Source organism: Hemitrygon akajei, chromosome 13 (assembly GCF_048418815.1).
Source record: "Hemitrygon akajei chromosome 13, sHemAka1.3, whole genome shotgun sequence".
In the NCBI taxonomy this organism is placed as follows: domain Eukaryota; kingdom Metazoa; phylum Chordata; class Chondrichthyes; order Myliobatiformes; family Dasyatidae; genus Hemitrygon; species Hemitrygon akajei.
The window spans coordinates 74,326,538-74,343,935 of NC_133136.1; the positions used below are offsets into that span (position 1 = coordinate 74,326,538).

Below are 17,398 nucleotides of genomic sequence, written 5' to 3' on the forward strand. Positions count from 1 at the left end.
TTGCACCTCTGAGTTTTGAACTTGCTCCCTGTTTAGAAGATAGTTTATGCCTTTATTCCTTCTACCAAAGGGCATGGCCATACACTTACCTACAATGTATCCATGTGCCACTTTATCTCAATTACGGATGTAATGAGTTGATCTATACCTCAGCACATGTGGCAATACTAAATTAATTTAACCATATAATTTCCTGTACAATTTGGTAAGGACAATCTGCATTCTATTGATGACATTTCTCTAGCGACAAGGGAGTCTTTGTGAAAATTGGGTTTCAGCATATGGGTGGTTCATTTAATTTAATGGGGGGGGGTGAACATTAAACAGATTTTCAGTTGTTTTTCTTGTGCTATTGCTAGAGAAATTTCTACCCATAGTACTTCTTTGCAAAAAAATAGTTTGAATACCAGACATAGCAATCCATATCATGCAGAGAGCTAGGACAATCAGTGATTCAAATATCCCACACAATGGGGATCTGCAATGAATTCAGGTGTTGACGAAATTTAATCTTCTGCTTTAGCTGCCAACAGACAAGTGACATATTACGCTCAGCCAAGAAACCTGAGCAAGGTGAAGCAAACCTTGTTTTGCTGCCTTTTGTTTGAAGGAAATCCATTGTTGGAGCTTGCTAACTGTAAACTGCTTTCCTGCTTTTGCACTGCAACAGTGCCTGCTGTTCAAAGTTGTTAACCACATGAAGTATCTCTTATTGATGGAGGGACATGGGCCAATAGTCGAGTCCCAAATATTAAGGAGAGACAATAAAAATTACTCATCCTGGACTCCACTTTTATAATTGGCTGGGAAATGCAGAGGATAATACTGAGGAATTTTAACAGGTTATTTAATTTCATTGCACTCAAGCAGGTTTTGGCTTTTTTTCAGCTACTTTGACACAAGTCATGGAGTTGCTGCCTCAGATCAGAAACAAGTCATGACCACTCATGCTCTCTGTGTGGATTTACATAGTCTCCTCAGGACTCCGTAGACTTGCATCCTCCATGTGATCTAGCTTCTTTCCGCATTCCAAAAAATGTACTGATTTGTACGTGAATTGCCTCTGCAAATGGCCCCTAGTATGTGAGGCCTTGAATCTGGAGGGGTAACTAGTGGGAATTAGAAAATAAATGAATCTGAAGCATCATTTTCTATTTATCACATGTACATTAAAACATATAGTGTAGAATTATCATTTGCGTTAATAACCAATACAACCTAGGTATGTGCTAGGGGCACCCTACAAGAGTTGCCACATATTCCAGTGCAAACAAAGTACCCACAATGTTCAGTAAAAGAATAGGAAAGAAGAAGTCCCTTTCCTCTCTCCCATCCACCTACCCACTTGCACACACAGCCCTCCAACCTCAGGGCGGGCTGTCTCTGGGCCTTCAACCTCCTTTCGATTTGCAGACATGGGCCTCTGACTTCCCCAGTGGACATGACCATCGGGCCTCGACTTCTGGACTTCCAATCCACCTTTATACTTTACTATTGGCCCTGAATTCCAGGCCTCGAACTTTGGATTTGTTGATGATGATGATGCTTAATGGTCAGTGCAGACATAGTAGTAGTGCATCTGTTTTTTGCTCTTTCACTCATGCAACAGCTATTAAGCGACCTAGGTTCAATCCAATCACCAAAATGCAGTATCAATATTCCCCTTGTGACTAAGATGGATTTCCACCAGCTTTTCTAGTTTCTTCCTCACTTCCAAAAGTAAGACCATAAGATATAGGAGCAGATTGTAGGCCATTCGGCACATTGAGTCTGCTCCACCATTCAATCATGGGCTGATCCAATTCTTCCAGTCATCCCCACTCCCCAGATTTCACACCATACCTTTCATGCCCTGGCTAATCAAGAACCTATCTCTGCCTTAAATACACCCAATGACTTGGCCTCCACAGCCGCTCAAGGCAATGAATTCCACAGATTTACCACCCTCTGACTAAAGTAATTTCTCCGCATCTCAGTTCTAAAAGGATGTCCTTCAAACCTGAAGTCGTGCCCTCTTGTCCTAGAATCCCCTACTGTGGCAAATAACTTTGCCATATCTAATCTATTCAGGCTTTTTTTCATTCAGAATGTTTCTATCAGATCCCCCCTCATTCTCCTGAACTCCAGGGAATACAGCCCAAGAGCTGTCAGATGTCATTCACACAGTAACCCTTTCATTTGTGGAATCATTCTCGTGAATCTTCTATGAACCCTCTCCAATGTCATATATCCTTTCTAAAATAAGGAGCCCAAAACTGCACACAATACTCCAAGAGTGGTCTCACGAGTGCTTTATTGAGCCTCAACATCACATCCCTGCTCTTATGTTCTATACCTCTAGAACTGAATGCCAACTCTGCATTCACCTTCTGCACCACCGACTCAACAACCTGCAGGTTAACCTTTTAGGTATTCTGCACAAGGACTCCCAAGTCCCTTTGCATCTCTGCATTTTGAATTCTCTCCCCATCTAAATAATAGTCTGCCCGTTTATTTATTCCACCAAAGTGCATGACCATACACTTTCCAACATTGTATTTCATTTGCCACTTCTTTGCCCATTCCCTAAACTAAGTCTCTGTTTCCTCAACACTACCCCGTTCCTCCAGCTATCTTTGTATCATTAGCCTGTTGGGTTGGTGGGCTACTTGGTGACTGTTAATTGCTACTAATGTAGGTGGGAGGGAAGACAATCTGAATGGAATTAATGAATATGATAAATAAGCCAGCAAGAAATTCGTGGGGAGCTGGGATTGCTTTGAGAACCACCATTAGTTGATAGGTTAAATGGCCTCCCGCAATGCTGAATGACAGGAGAAATATGGTAAGGAAGTGGTTGCTGCAGCTGCCAGGCTACATTTTCTGAATCATTATTTCATATGAAATTGGACAGCTTTAGAATAAAAAAAAGCTGCTAACAATGTTATGAGAAATTGCTGATTCCAATAATTAAAGGACAACACATTTCCTGACATTTGCTAGAAAAACCCTGCCTTTGCCAATCTTAGGCTAGATTATTAAAAATATTTGATTTTGCAGACAAAATTCAAGCTAGACACTGTGATGCTAACGGTGACTATAACCTGTCGTTCTTCAGTTAAGGAACTCATGGACACCGCAATAAAGATTGAGATCAGGGAAATGAGTTGGGGTTGGTCACGTTATCGGATAGCAAAGTGTGTCATTTTCCTTTCATCTTTTTAGACAATAAATGAACCACAATGAACTTTAGTCACATGAATACAAACAAAAACTACACTCAAGCCACTCCCCACCCCCAGTCTCCTCTCTGCTTCACACTGCTTATAGCATTAACTCAAATCAGAGGTACATTTCCACAGGAATCAGCGGCCTTAAAGACCAACTCTGCATATAGGTTTTCTAGCAGGACCATTATTAGAATTCAGTTACTCCTTTACTGCTTGAGCAGGAATGAGTTATTGTTTAACACTATTACAATCTACAAGTAATGCAACAGTCATGTGCTGATATGGTATTTTAAGATTATGCCACACTGCCACCATAATGATGGCCCAGACAAAATTATTTAAATACATTAATTATACTAAATTTCTATGTCCAATTTAAAAATCTAATGTTATGGCTAACATGCTTTGCTTTCAGGAATGCATATGACATTGACATTTATAAAAATTCATTCATGATGATGGAATGCAGTCTTCATCAATATACAATACAGAGATAAACTACTGGTGGTTATTTAACTGGGATGAAATGTGGCAGCAAAAGAGCAAACAGAAGATAGCATTTGATTTGAAGGTAATCAATATCACCATTCATGCATTGCAAAAGGTGTTGTTTACCGAAAGTAAGCAGTTTATTTAAAAGCTTACCAGACTGACAACATGTCAAATGATATAATTCTGCCCCAGATAAAGGATTCCACTTCATTTTCTTCATTCTGATATTACTGCTCATCACATTCAAAACAATGACTGCCAAGTATGAATCATATAATTCCATATGCAAATTATTTCCTGATTGTTGTCAAAATGAGCAGTTTATCAATTAAGTCTGAGACATGTTGAACACATACAGCATAAATTGCTTTACAGCATCGTTTCAACATTGAAAAGAGCTGCATCTTTTATGCAACAGAGGGCTCTCTACATTCAACATACGAGGAAGTTTTACAATATCTAATAAATAGACTTCTAGTTACCTCCAGGAAAAGGGTTTAGTTTGACTAAAGTTCCAAAAACTTTAAATATAATTGCCGGAGGCCAGTATCTCGATCCCAATACATCACTGCAGAAATTTCTCGAGGTACAGCCATTTTAAGATGCTTCATCAATGCCGTGCCTTTTATAATGTTAAAAGCTGAAATATTTGTTGATTGCAAAATGTTCAATTCTACTCACAAATATTCAAATAGCCAATCCTTGCTTGCAGCAAAACTGAATCATCTTTCAGGTTTGGAATGACATTTACATCAGATGTGTGTAAAGCAATTCATCATCTCTAACAAAAGATGCCACAAACACCTTCCCATGACATTCAGTGGCATTACCATGACAATCACTGCACCAAATCCTCCTCCATCAGAACCTTGGCTGTCACCATTAACAAGAAACTCAAATGGACCAACACAATTACTTGGGCTATGTGAGCTGATGGTAGGCAGTTCCTCATTTTCTGACACCCTACATTTTTAAGACAAAAAAAGGGTGATGGAACACTTTGTTCCCACATGAATGAGTGCAGCACTTCAGCAGGTCAGTACCAATGAGGACAAAACATACCATTTGACTAGCACCTCCTCAAACATCCTGAAATTTTGAATCCTATTGCCAGTGTACAGTGACTGTAGTTTGTTCCACCTTTTATTTAAGAAAATGGATTGTAGTTACTTACCTAGCCTACTTAGACAGCATTTTCAAACTCCAGACCTCTATCACCAGAACTGATGGAGCATGGGAACACCACCCACATACAAGTCACCCATTTTTTCCAATTAGAAATATATTGTTTTTTTCATTGCTCTTGTCTAAATTCAGGAACTTCACACCAACACTTCATCTACTTTCACTAGAAAGACAGCAGCAGCTGAAAGCACCACCTTCACCTCACAGTAAATTAAAGATGGGAATGAATGTTGGCCTTGCCAGTGACAGCCAGATCACAAATAATGAATAATTTAAAAAAAAACAAAAAATCCTCAGTTAATTCATTGATTACCTTACATTCACTCCTTCAGTAATCAAGTTGTTGGCAACATCCCACTAATCTTGATCATTTAATCAGTTCCCTGGGGGTGAGAATGGCCCTTGCACATCTCAAACGGCAGGCAATGACCACTTCAGCAAGGCAGTTTAACCCTTTCCCTTGACGTGACCAGTGGCAAGACCTACATTTTTGGAACATTACTACTGACTAGAAAGCTATCTTGCACACCTTCATAACCTGTGTGGCTGGAAAGCAAGACCAGAAAATGGACATTGTGTTATGCACCATAAACCATGTTCTGACATTTAAACTGCAATAGAAATGGGCTACAATTTCTAATGGCAATTGAAAAATGAAAATATTATTTATCAGATGCTGCGGGAAATTGGAAGTTGCTGGGGGCAGTGAAGAACTGTGTCCAAGCTGATCTCTTGCATAAACTAAAGGTCATAGATTGGGCAACATCATGTACAATTATACAGTTAATTATAGTATGAGATTTATTTTATTGCAGGCCACAGAAATGTTCTAATAATTTAGTTGCCTTCTCAGTGTAAAACATACGGTATTTAAGTCGTTGAAAAAGTGGGTCAATAAATAAAATGTTGAATCTCCATAAAAAGTAATCAAAATAAAAGGAAAACAACACATGAAGCAATAAGGCAGACAGCAGGACACATTTTTTCAAAACTCTTAGCATTCTGGCACATTTCAAACTATTGGAGCTGAATCTGGCAGGTGTTCATTTTAAACTGCTGCACCATTTCTGCATAAATAAGCCAAGTGCCGTTAGCTTTCTTGTCATGATACAACTTCTGGTATCAAAGATAAGAATAAAGTTACTTCTTTAGGCTTATATAGCAAATTTATAGCCAGAGGAGTATGGCACATAAACAGGATCTTCAGTCCACCATATTCAAGTTGATCTTTTTGCCCAACTTCATTTTGCCTACGTGCTTCTTGGACCGCCTGTTCAAATGGCTTGATTACACCTGATTCCATCACCTGCACTGGCAGCGCATTCCAGATCAGGTCTTTAATGAGATCAATATCAAGCACATAAATATGCTAGGGCATTGAGGTAAAGGACATACTGTTGGGTCTCTTAGTATTAAAATGGTTAAGTCCCTAGGGCTTGAGGGGATAGACCCAGGTTATCGAGGCAAGAGATGAAATTGCTGGGGCCTTGACCAATATTTTTACATCTTCTTTATCCACAGGCAAGGTCCCAGAGGACTGACGAATCGCTAATGTCCATTATTTAAGACGGGAATAATCCTGTAAACTATAGATCAGTGAGTCTCACGTTCACTGGTAGGGAAGTTACTGGAGAGAATTCTTAGTGATAAGATTTATGATCATTTGGAAAACCATGGCCTAATTAGGGAGAGCCAGTGTAGCTTTGTGCAGGGGAACTTGCATCTTCTTAACTTAAGGTTTTGTGATAGGGTGATTGATGAAGGTAGAACTAATGAGTGTTGTCTACATGGATTTACGTAACGCATTTGACAAGGTCCCTCAGGAGGCTCATCCAGAAGATTAAGGTGCATGGGATCCATAATGAACTGGCCGTTTAGATTCAGACCTAGCTAGCTCATAGAAGACAGAGGGTAGTTGTCAAAGGGATTTATTCTAGCTGGATGTCTGTGATTAGTTGTGTTCCATGGGGATCTATGCTGTTTGTGATAAATATAAATGATCTGGATGAAAATATAGATGGGTGGGTAAATTTGCAGATGAATGAAGACTGGTGGTGTTGTGGATAGTGTACAAGACTGACAAAGAATACTGCAGGATATAGATCAGTTGAAGATATGGGAGGAGAAATGACAGATGGAGCTTAACCTAGCCAAGTGTGAAGAACTACACCTTGGTAAGTCAAGTGTAGAGACAACACACAGTTGAGGACAAAACTCTTAATAGTGATGAGCAGGGAGATCTTGGGGTCCAAGCTCACAACTCTCTGAGAGTGGCTACAAAGGCTGATAGGGTGGTTAAGTAGGCATATAGTATGCTTGCCTTTATTAATCAAGGCATTGAGGTTAAGTCAGGAAGTTGTGTTGCAGCTTCTTAATATTCTAGTTTGCCAAACCTTGAGTATTGCACACATTCCTGGTGGCTCCATTATAGGAAGGATGTTGAAGTTTTGGAAAAGGCGCAGAAGAGTTTTAACAGGATGTTACCTGGATTAGAGGGCATGAGCTATAATGAGAGTTTGGACAAACTTGGGTTGTTTTCTCTCAAGAGGCAGAGACTACTGAAGGGAGATCTGATAAAGAGATTTATAACACTATGAGAGGCATAGATGGAGAAGACAGAGAGCATCTCCCACCTCCCTCCCCCCCACACCCCCAAAGGATTGAACTGTCTAATACTAAAGGGCATGAATTTAAGGTGAGGAGGTAATTTCAAAGGAGATGATGTGAGCGGCAAGTTTATTTTTTTTAAACAAAAAGTGGTGGGTGCCTGGAGTGCACTGCCTGGGTGGTGGCAGAGCCTACCTAGTACAATAGGGATTTTAAAGAGACTTAACATTTCTTAAATTGATCAAAAGCATCAATGACATATCTTAGGTTTAATATTCATGATTTAAGAAATATGGTGTTCTTAAACTAATAATCTTGACAATTAATTTATCCTGTTGAGATCTTAAAACTAATGTTCCTATTTACTGTTTTAATGGTTGAAATCAACTAATATACAGCTTTAAGCTCAATTTCTCTTGAGAATAACTGAAAATTAATACCTGCAATTTGAAAGCTTGTCCAGAGAAAGTGCAAAATTTACTTTGTACTTATGCATTAGTCCAAAGGCTTATATGCATGCTCTTACCTTACTTAATCATATTTCAGAATCTACTAGAGTGACTCATTTTTGATCTAGTTTTGCTTGTCTAAGTCAGAATACTTCGAATAAACTTATATTTGATTAGTAATGCATGAGGAAGGTGGCGTTAAAGACAAGGATGCTAATAAAGAATTATATAGCATTTTATCTCCTAAAAAGAAATGAAGAACACCCTAAACAGGAACAAAAATCTAAAGTATTTGCAGCATTGCATCGTACATTGTTTAATCATTTGGAATCTAAGACTAACTATTGTCTGGATAAGATATTGGATTAACAAAAGGGAAACTAAAATATGTATTATAGTAGACTAGTGCAAGAATCACTACAGAGGTCAGTTCCTTGATTTGCACTCATTTACAATGGCTCTTTGTAGAAAGAAACTGGATAAGCCTATTGATTACACAGAAATAAATGCTGCATGAAGGATGCAGGCAAAAATGTGTTTAAAATTCAGGTCAATTATACATGTTTGGAGACGAATTGCAAATGAACTTTAAAGGAAAGGCTATAAATTGATATGAAAAACTTAAAAGCAGAAATGTGCAATGAAGAACAGAACTAGCACAAGAATTGCTGGAAAAGAAGCAATTGCTTTCAATTTTCAGAAAACCTGCAACTGCAATTTCAAAAATAATGGAATGTACAGCATTTATGAAGTATAAGTTTAAGGAGAAAGTAGTGAAATTTTCACATTCCCATTGAAACCTTCCAATTTTAGGTACAATTCTGGTCACTCAATTTTAAACTAAAACTTAAGTTTTGTAGGATGTGGAAAACACTACTTGTGATGTAAAGTGGATGAACAATAACATTACAAAAAATTAAGTATATTGGCATGACAAATGGTATAATGTGAATTTTGTGCATTATGCATTAGTTTAACAGAAGATAACAGCTATACAGTACATTATTGGAATGTCAAGAATAATCACCAACAGGAAATCCGTGCTGCAGGTAACCATTAGATTGGGCAAGTTTTTAAAGTAAACTTTAAACAAAGCTAATGAGCTGAAAGGCTTTTCTTAATTAAAAAACTCTCAGCCCACAGGGCAAGTTTCACTCCAGTCCTAGTGGTCTAACAAAAGAGGTCAAAGTACCAAATATCTTAAGTTTTCTTCCCTTGTATTTAGCCAAGACCTTAAGTTATTCAGTCAGTTACTTCCAGTCACAACCTATAATCCAAGCATTAAAAGTAATCAAGGACAATATTGTCACCTGTGTCAAATATGCTCCAGTCTTTTCTTTAATAAATGACTTTATGAACAAATAAGAGCTGCCTTCAGAACTAGCCATTCAGGCCTGAGGTCTACCGCAACCATTCAGCTTTATGTCTCTATTGGCATACAAAAGCCTTTTAGTATTAAATACCAATGCTTTTTGAACAGCTGGGCTTAAGTGATAACTTAAAAATTCAATAGCATTAAAAACAAAACCATAATATTTTTAAAATACTTAAACAAATAGAAAGTGGAAATGAAAATTATTTCAATAAAGTAATTGAGGTTGAGTACCCCTTTTCAGAAATTACAAAATCCAAAAACCTCTAAAATCTTGAAATTTTCTTTTTTGAGAACTGACATGATGTTACAAATGAAAAATTCCACAAGGCACCAAGAAGGTTCCCAGGCGACGCACGGGTCTTTGCGCAAAGCAATTTTGAAAAATGACCTCACATATGTAATGAGCAGAAGTTAATGAAAAACACTGCATAAAGTGAAAAATGAAGATTTCGACTCTGTAATATCAGCATTGAAGTGAACGTATGCCACTTAACAGTATGCTGTTCATGAAACAAGCAAAGATCCATCAGGATGAACTGCAAATTGAAGGTAATTGTGAGGACAGAAATTTAAGAAAAGTCACGGGATTAAATATTTTAAAACATCTGATCACAAAAATTTACCATCAAAACAAGTCAATGATGTTGATTGTTTTTATGCCTTACATAATTTCATTAATCTTTTAAAGTATCGATGATGAAAATTTAGCACCAGAAAATGTTTAGTGCTGTTTTTATACCTTACATAAAACCTAAACAAGGTAACATACAGTGAGTGTACTGTAACCTTTTAATCAAAACATGGCATCATAGGTGGAGACTGAAAGCCTGCCATTGTTCGTTGTCATTCAACAACTGATTCAGGTATTCGGTACTGCTCTTGTTCCCCGCACACGATATTTTCATTACATTAATGGTATGTCATAACTTTTACTATTAAGTACATGTGTGCAAGACAAAGACTGCTTACCGGTAACACATAAATTTGGAGACCCAAGCTATCTCATTATATGTTCCAAAATCCAAAAAACTTCTGGCCCAAGCATTTTGGATAAGGGGTACTCAGCCTGTACTTGAGGAGCAGGGACTGTCTTCTATTTGGTCCAAGCACTAAAACATGATCTCATTTGTGATTTCATGCCAAATAGCTGCCACGTTTGCCTACATTAATAAAAACAATTAGATTTCAAAAATAGTTAATTGAGAAGTAAACTAGCAATCCTGAAAATATAATAGAAGCTATGCTCTTCACTAAGTTTTTCTGGATCTGCTCACAATGAACTCTTTAAATCTAGTAAGGAAGTTTACATTAACATGAACACTTCTTGTTGTCTATTTTAATAATCAATGTTTGTCATTAAAATTCCCATGCTTTAAAGATCTTTTTTGTTTAAAGCTTAGTAACATGCTTTGTGCACTTATGGCCAGTAATCTCTCAAATCAATTCCACTACTGAGTAACCTTAGTGACTTTTAGTAATCTTTAGATTTAAATTTTCAGTTTAAAAAGGCAGCTATTCTATATTGTAGAAAAGGATGAAATACTGAATTAATTTCTGCATTGTTACGTATTTGATGATCTTACAAATAGGCTTTCATACCTTGAATGCAGCAATCTTAAAATGAATTCCACTAAGCAAATAACACTGTAAAAGGACACACACACTATTTTCACTTATAACACATGTAATAAAAAAATAAAAATAAACCACTATAGCAATCAAATTGCCAAAAAGATTCATCTGGCACATGTAGGTCCAAGTACTATAAATATAAAAAGTTGATAATATGTTTCAATGTATAAAAGCAGAGCTTTGGGGGAAGAATACACACACAAAGTTGACTCAATACTTTATAGCCACACTCGAACATTCAGTTAAATGCAGAACCTCATTTATCAGAGGTCAGTGTATCCAAAAACTTTCAGTTTTTACTCACACGTGGCAAAGCAAATCTATCAGTTACTACTAAATACTGTTTTATTAAAATGGTTGAAAAAATAAAGCTATGTTTAACATATCTGTAACTGTTGTATGTATTGCAGACAGGGCAGAAGTCACTTAAAGCTTTTGATACACATTTCTGAAGTACATAAGGATGTCCCAATATTACAATGCATTGAGAGATGATATGAAAGCATATCACAATGAGTTTACATATTATAGTGAATGTGGTAGCAGCCATAATCCGATTGCAGTGGTAATCCTGAGAACTCAAAAGGTAAATAACCCTTCTGGTATTCTTTAGACTAAGTATGAGGAAGTTGATAGCATAAAATAAAAAGCAATGTGTGAATTAAAGTGTGGTCAACCCCATTGTCACATCATGCTAATTTTTTTTTTTTATACACAAAAGATGTTTGCATATTTCTGGTATTTATTTGCACAGAATTGTTACTGGGCGTGAAACCAATCAAAGACAGCCTGACGATATATGTTGAACGCTCTTGATCTTGCATCAAGAAATTCTGACACTTTTAATTTTTGCTACTGGACAGAATTTCAAGATATTGTGAGTGGCATATGATGAAAAATCCTTTCCAACTTGCTTTTAAACAGTTGTTTTTTTTTTAAGGACAGCAGGAAATTAGACACCGATAAGCATACAGACATATACTCACATGATAGTTATTGCTGTGGCCTATGCATAGTAGAATACATATCCTTTAAGGATCATTAACAATACAGAGCTTGTCAAAAATATCACTGGAATCAAAGCTCTAATTGAAGAATCAGAACTCTAAAGTATTTCATTTTCCCATTACACCTATATTTTGGTTGTTTCAGAAAGCCTTTTATAAAGTAACAATTATATTTTAGATTAATTTTGTGGAACAGGTCACAATTAGACACCATGACGAGTGCTTCTTTGTTTCTTAAACTATACTAAGTCATGATATTGATTAACTGTGATTTTTGTCCCACATCATGAAGGTGCTATATTGAGACATCCTTTAAGTACAGTATACAGATTGACAGGATACCATAAAAATTAGGCTTTTCTCTTGAACACATTCAACTGAAAGTCACGTGACTCAAGTTTTTTTTTCAAAAACAAAAATGAGGACAGTTCCGGCCAGTGACCGAAATATAGGTCTTTACTGGTATAGGTGATGAGAATATACAGTAAGGTCAGGTCTGGAACCTGGATACTTCAGAGCCCATTGCTCAGAGGAAGAAAATATAAACTATTTGGTAACAAAAGTGTACTATATGTATAATACAAAAAAAGGTATGGTGAAACTGTACCTTCACTAAAGCTTATACAAGTTTCTTGGTCCATAGAAACTGTTATTTTTGTATGCATTCTCTACTATGCTTTACCACCATCCCACCCAAACACTTTATATCTTGCCCACACTTTAAACAGCTGAAAAATAGATTTTCATTTTGCTCTTTATAAAGTTTTATATAATATTCAGGTGTATTTTCTTATTGTAGTAACACTTCCTGCAGATTATCTATGCTTGAATGAAATGTTCCATCATCTGAACAAGGAGGTGATTTCCAGAATACCACAAGTACTGTTGACATTAGTAGTTCTTGGTTTTCTTTTGCAGCACTTCAACAGTTTTGTCTTTGCCCTTCCCAAAAGTTGGTAAATGTCTTTAAATGATTTTAGTAGTTAGGAAACTACAGTTGCTGCTGATGTGACAATAGTTGAGTTTGTGCTGACAGTTGTGTAACTTCCCTCACTGTTTGTATTTGAGTCATTTGACGCCATCAGGCTGGAATTAGCTCTAAGGATGGCTCCAGCAGCACTGCAGTGTGGTCTTGGTCCAGGCTCTGGTGTGTAGGTGAAAGTAAGGCTGGTGGAGTAGATAATCCCATCATTTCGAACCAGAGTAACAGGGACCTGGACAGGCTGGCGCACCCATCGCCAACCCTCTCGGAATGCAGAGATATCGGGAACAACACACAGCATGCTCTCCGCACACCTTAAAAAAACAGAGAAGGTGATTAGCAAATAGTTCCGCTCCATATTTCATTTATTCTGTGTCTATTTACAAATAAACATTATGAGTATACCCAGTAGGGTTATGTACTAAGGAACAATAGTTGCTAACTTTAAAATCACATATTAGTCCAATATCTGGATGGCTATCTGTTCTCAGCTTCAAATTTGTAACAGAATGAAAGTAGTAAAAAATGTATTAGAAATACAGAAAAAAACACTGAAATTACACTTTATTTTCAAAGATAGGCTGCTGGTTACTAGTTCTGAATGAGAAAGTTGCCAAGTTTCTTCTCCCAAGCCCACAGATGATGGGGTCAATACTGCAGCAATAAGGAGAAAATGTGACCTAATTTACACAGCCTACTAAACTTTATCTGAATGAGCTGTGAAAACCTGTTTGTTTGATATGAATAATGAATTATACAATTACATGACATTACGCAGAGGGAAAAGAAATGTTCCCTTAGAAAGCAATTTGTATGATTTCAGCTAGGGGCTTCAATCTCAGTATGAGAGGGTAGGGCTTTCTACTGCTTCATTACATTGCAGTTGCATTTAAGAAGCCAGACAGCATATTATATAATAGCAAAAATATATGAACTCACAGATTTTCAATAAAACTTTACAGGAAGCAACTATTTGTCCAAATATTGCCTTAAGGCACCTGATAGCTTCAGCTCAAAATTGCTACAAAGTATTTTACGCACAATTTGTGCAAGTAAATTTTCACACCATTTACAATTATATCTAACCCAAATTTTACTGATAGTATGGCTGCATGATGAATTGCCGGATAGAAGCATTAAGTGGCACCACTTTAGATATGTGAGGAAAATCCAAGGTTCGACACCTGTTTCCTATTAAGTTAACAAATTGCAGAGGGTTTGGAGAAAAAAATTACAATTTGATTGAAGTGGTAAGAATCTATCAATGGTCCTGCTGAAGTTAATGATCAGTTGAAACTTAGAACTTAAAATAGAAGGAAGGACTCCTTTTTGAAACATCAGTTTTGGAAAGACAGAGTAATGCAAATAATTGTGGAGGCTGGCAACTACATAGAAATGGGAACTAATCAAGCACAAGGTTAGCAGCATAATAAGGGGCGAGCTTTGAATTCCATGTGCACGATCAGGCAAGATAGATTCATTTAGTGCGATGGCATACCAGAAGTCATTCTACCTCTGGCTTGGTTGTTCTCTGTGAGTTGACAGCAAAAAGTGAAAACACCTTTCAATTAAAATAGGTTGACTTTATAGAATTCTAAAAGCTTGCTTTTTATAACCATCGTGTATTTACCTGTACATGGTCTCAGCTTCAACATCACCAAACCAAACTCGCAGATTGGGAGTAAAATTCTGTCCCGTGAGTTCAAGCATTGCAACATCTCCACCCCCATTCAGCTACAAACATAAACAAAGTTCAACTGTACACAGCATCTCTTGTAAATAAAAGCAGAAAATAACATATCTCATCCTAGTCAAGAACTGAATATTATTGGCTTAAAGCTACCAATCTGCTACCTGGAGCAATCCAGGAGTGAAACTGCAGCAATGGTATATACTATGTACTTTTCAAGAAACATAACTATGCAATATGGTCATTGCACTGTTGAACTAAAATTGCTACAACAGTCATAGTCATAGAGTTATACAGTGCACAGACAGGCCCTTCAGTCCAACTGGTCCATGCTGACCAAAATGGCCCATCCAAGCTAACCCATTTTTAGCGATATACAAAAATTATGATCAATTTAAAGAATGTATGGCATTACCCACAAAAAATTATCTACCCCAACCCTGCAGATGCCAATGCAACAAATTTCTCTGTGACATAGTAAACTTAGATGAAGTGTTGAAAGAGGACAAATTTTGCAAGAGTTGCTGGAATTTCCTACCAAGCTGCACCATGAAATATCTGGCAGTACTTCAAGGCTTTTAATGCTTCAAAGAACTTAAGTGGCAAATAATTATACACATTGTTTGCACCATTTCTATATTGAGGTATTAGTTAAAAAATTAACCATTTAAAGTTATTGCATCTTTTGAAAAAATATATCATTTTGGAACAAACTGACAGAACATTTTGAGATCAGTTTTGTTTTGAGGTCTAGTTGTGAACTTTTGTAAATATCTCTGAAAACAAATGACACAGTTCTTTTATTTTGTTGTCTGAAGCAAAACATTTAATAATTTTCTTCATTTTCGCATTCTTCCCTCTGGAGCCATTAAAATATAGACTATTCTCTGAATACAAATAATATTTTGCAGATAAAAGCAGTACTAATAGACAAATTGTGTTAAAAAGCATATTTAAGCAACATTTCAATAGCAAATAAACGGTGGAATTGTTAAATAATTGGTAGCAGATTTTAAAAGATCAGAATCTGTTGAATATAGAAAATAATTTTAAAATATTAGCTCTTTCAACTAGAATTTATATTTCACACTTCTACTTTTATTTTCAAGTAATGCGGTCTGAATAAAAAGAACTCAAGACCACCCAATGATTATGAACTTAGCCATGCAATTAAAGCCAACCAACACTACTCAACAATAGAATATTTTAAATAATATTTATGAAAATGTTTTGCTTTAATATTTATGGCTTTTTGTTGTAAATACAGAAACAAGTTTGGATTTACTCAGTCAAGACACATATTGACAGATCACTGTTTCTACTTTGAAGAATTCAGTCACATTTGATGATCCCACTATAAGATGAAGAAACCACAGAAGGGAAGTGCCCCATTAATTCCTACTAATGCTGTGTACTAAAGATTCCCAGAAATTGAATAGAAGATATTTGAGACTAAATGAAAAATGTTTTTAAAATTAACGTGTCTATTCCTGGAAAGGAAGGAAATCAGAAATCAGGTTTTCCATTTAGTTTTGAATGTGCTATGTTCAGATATTAAGGCATCATTTGATGAAACACATGCATTTTAGGAAACTTAAAACAGAGTAAAAAACCTAAAAGAACATGACCGTTAAAAAAGACATCCAAATAAACAGTTTCAGGGATTAACAGGCAGGTTCTGGCTTGTCAACATCTATCCTGGGGGTGGGGTTATAGGTTTCTTGGCATGGATACAGAAACCTTAAATTTATCAGCGACTCCAGCAGTTCAGATGGTACAGACTATTCTTCCCTAACCTGTGGAGGTTATCAATGTGTTAAGAACTGGAAATTTAGAAATTTATAGTTTCACAGTAGAACAAACAAAAATTACAAAACAACAAGAGTAAAAAGAGTTCCACTAAATCTTTATAACATCTTAATAACCTCCAACAGTTAGAATTTATGGTTGATCATCTTTCAAATGTTTCAAGTGGGCACAAAAGTAGGACTAACCTACAAGGAATCTCAAGCATGCTCTTCCATTCAATAAAATCATGGCTGATCCTGTGCCTCATCCATTTTCCTACCTGATCATCATATCCTCCAATTTCTCAGTGTCCAGGAATGCATTAACCTCAGTTTCATTCTTAACAACAGAGCATCAACAACCCTCTGGAGGAGAGCACTACAAATGTTACAACTCTCTAATGAAAGGAATTTTCCTCTACTCAGTTGTAAGCAGCTGATTTCTATGATTTGTAGATACTATTGCTAGAGGAGACAGCTTTAAAAGCACCGGCCCTCTCAGATCTTGTATACCTCAAAATTATCCTCCATTATTCTAAATTTTAGTGGGTATAGAGCAACCTATTCCATCACAAGTAATATGAAAACCACTTGGCAGAAAACAATCAAAAGCAGTGTTGCATCTACTTGTAACTGTAACTGAATACTCGACAGAAAATTTCATCTTCTGCCTGATACTGATGTTAAATATTGCAAAATAATATTTGCCCAAATTCTATTATTCCAACCATTAATTTGTTAGAAAAATATTCTAAAAGTTGATTGCAATTATGCTGTTTATTCCTGTCTGAAAACTCGTCCACAGAGATATTTGGTTATATGGCTTGTCTGATGACATTGGATAGATCCTCATATCTGATACCTGATAGTAAACAATACTACATATTTATCATCTGCTTTGACAACTGGGTCAACAGTAACGAGCAACTTTTATGCAGCTTTTGAAACTCAGGACATCAGGCACCCGAAAGCTCTGACTGCAT

At 36.5% G+C, this 17,398-nt stretch overlaps 1 protein-coding gene across 4 annotated transcripts in view; it reads right to left on the reverse strand.

The window, feature by feature from the left end:
• Window positions 1–11,154: 11,154 nt before the first annotated feature.
• Window positions 11,155–17,398, reverse strand: part of rbpjb (recombination signal binding protein for immunoglobulin kappa J region b) — a 131,975-nt gene continuing 125,731 nt past the window's right edge. For all 4 annotated transcript variants that reach the window (XM_073064875.1, XM_073064874.1, XM_073064873.1 and 1 more), the window contains 2 exons: window positions 14,569–14,672; window positions 11,155–13,252 (listed from right to left, as the gene is read on the reverse strand). In XM_073064875.1, the coding sequence (XP_072920976.1) occupies window positions 12,940–13,252; window positions 14,569–14,672 (417 nt within the window). In that variant the 3' untranslated portion in view covers window positions 11,155–12,939. The remainder of the gene's footprint in view (window positions 13,253–14,568; window positions 14,673–17,398) is intronic.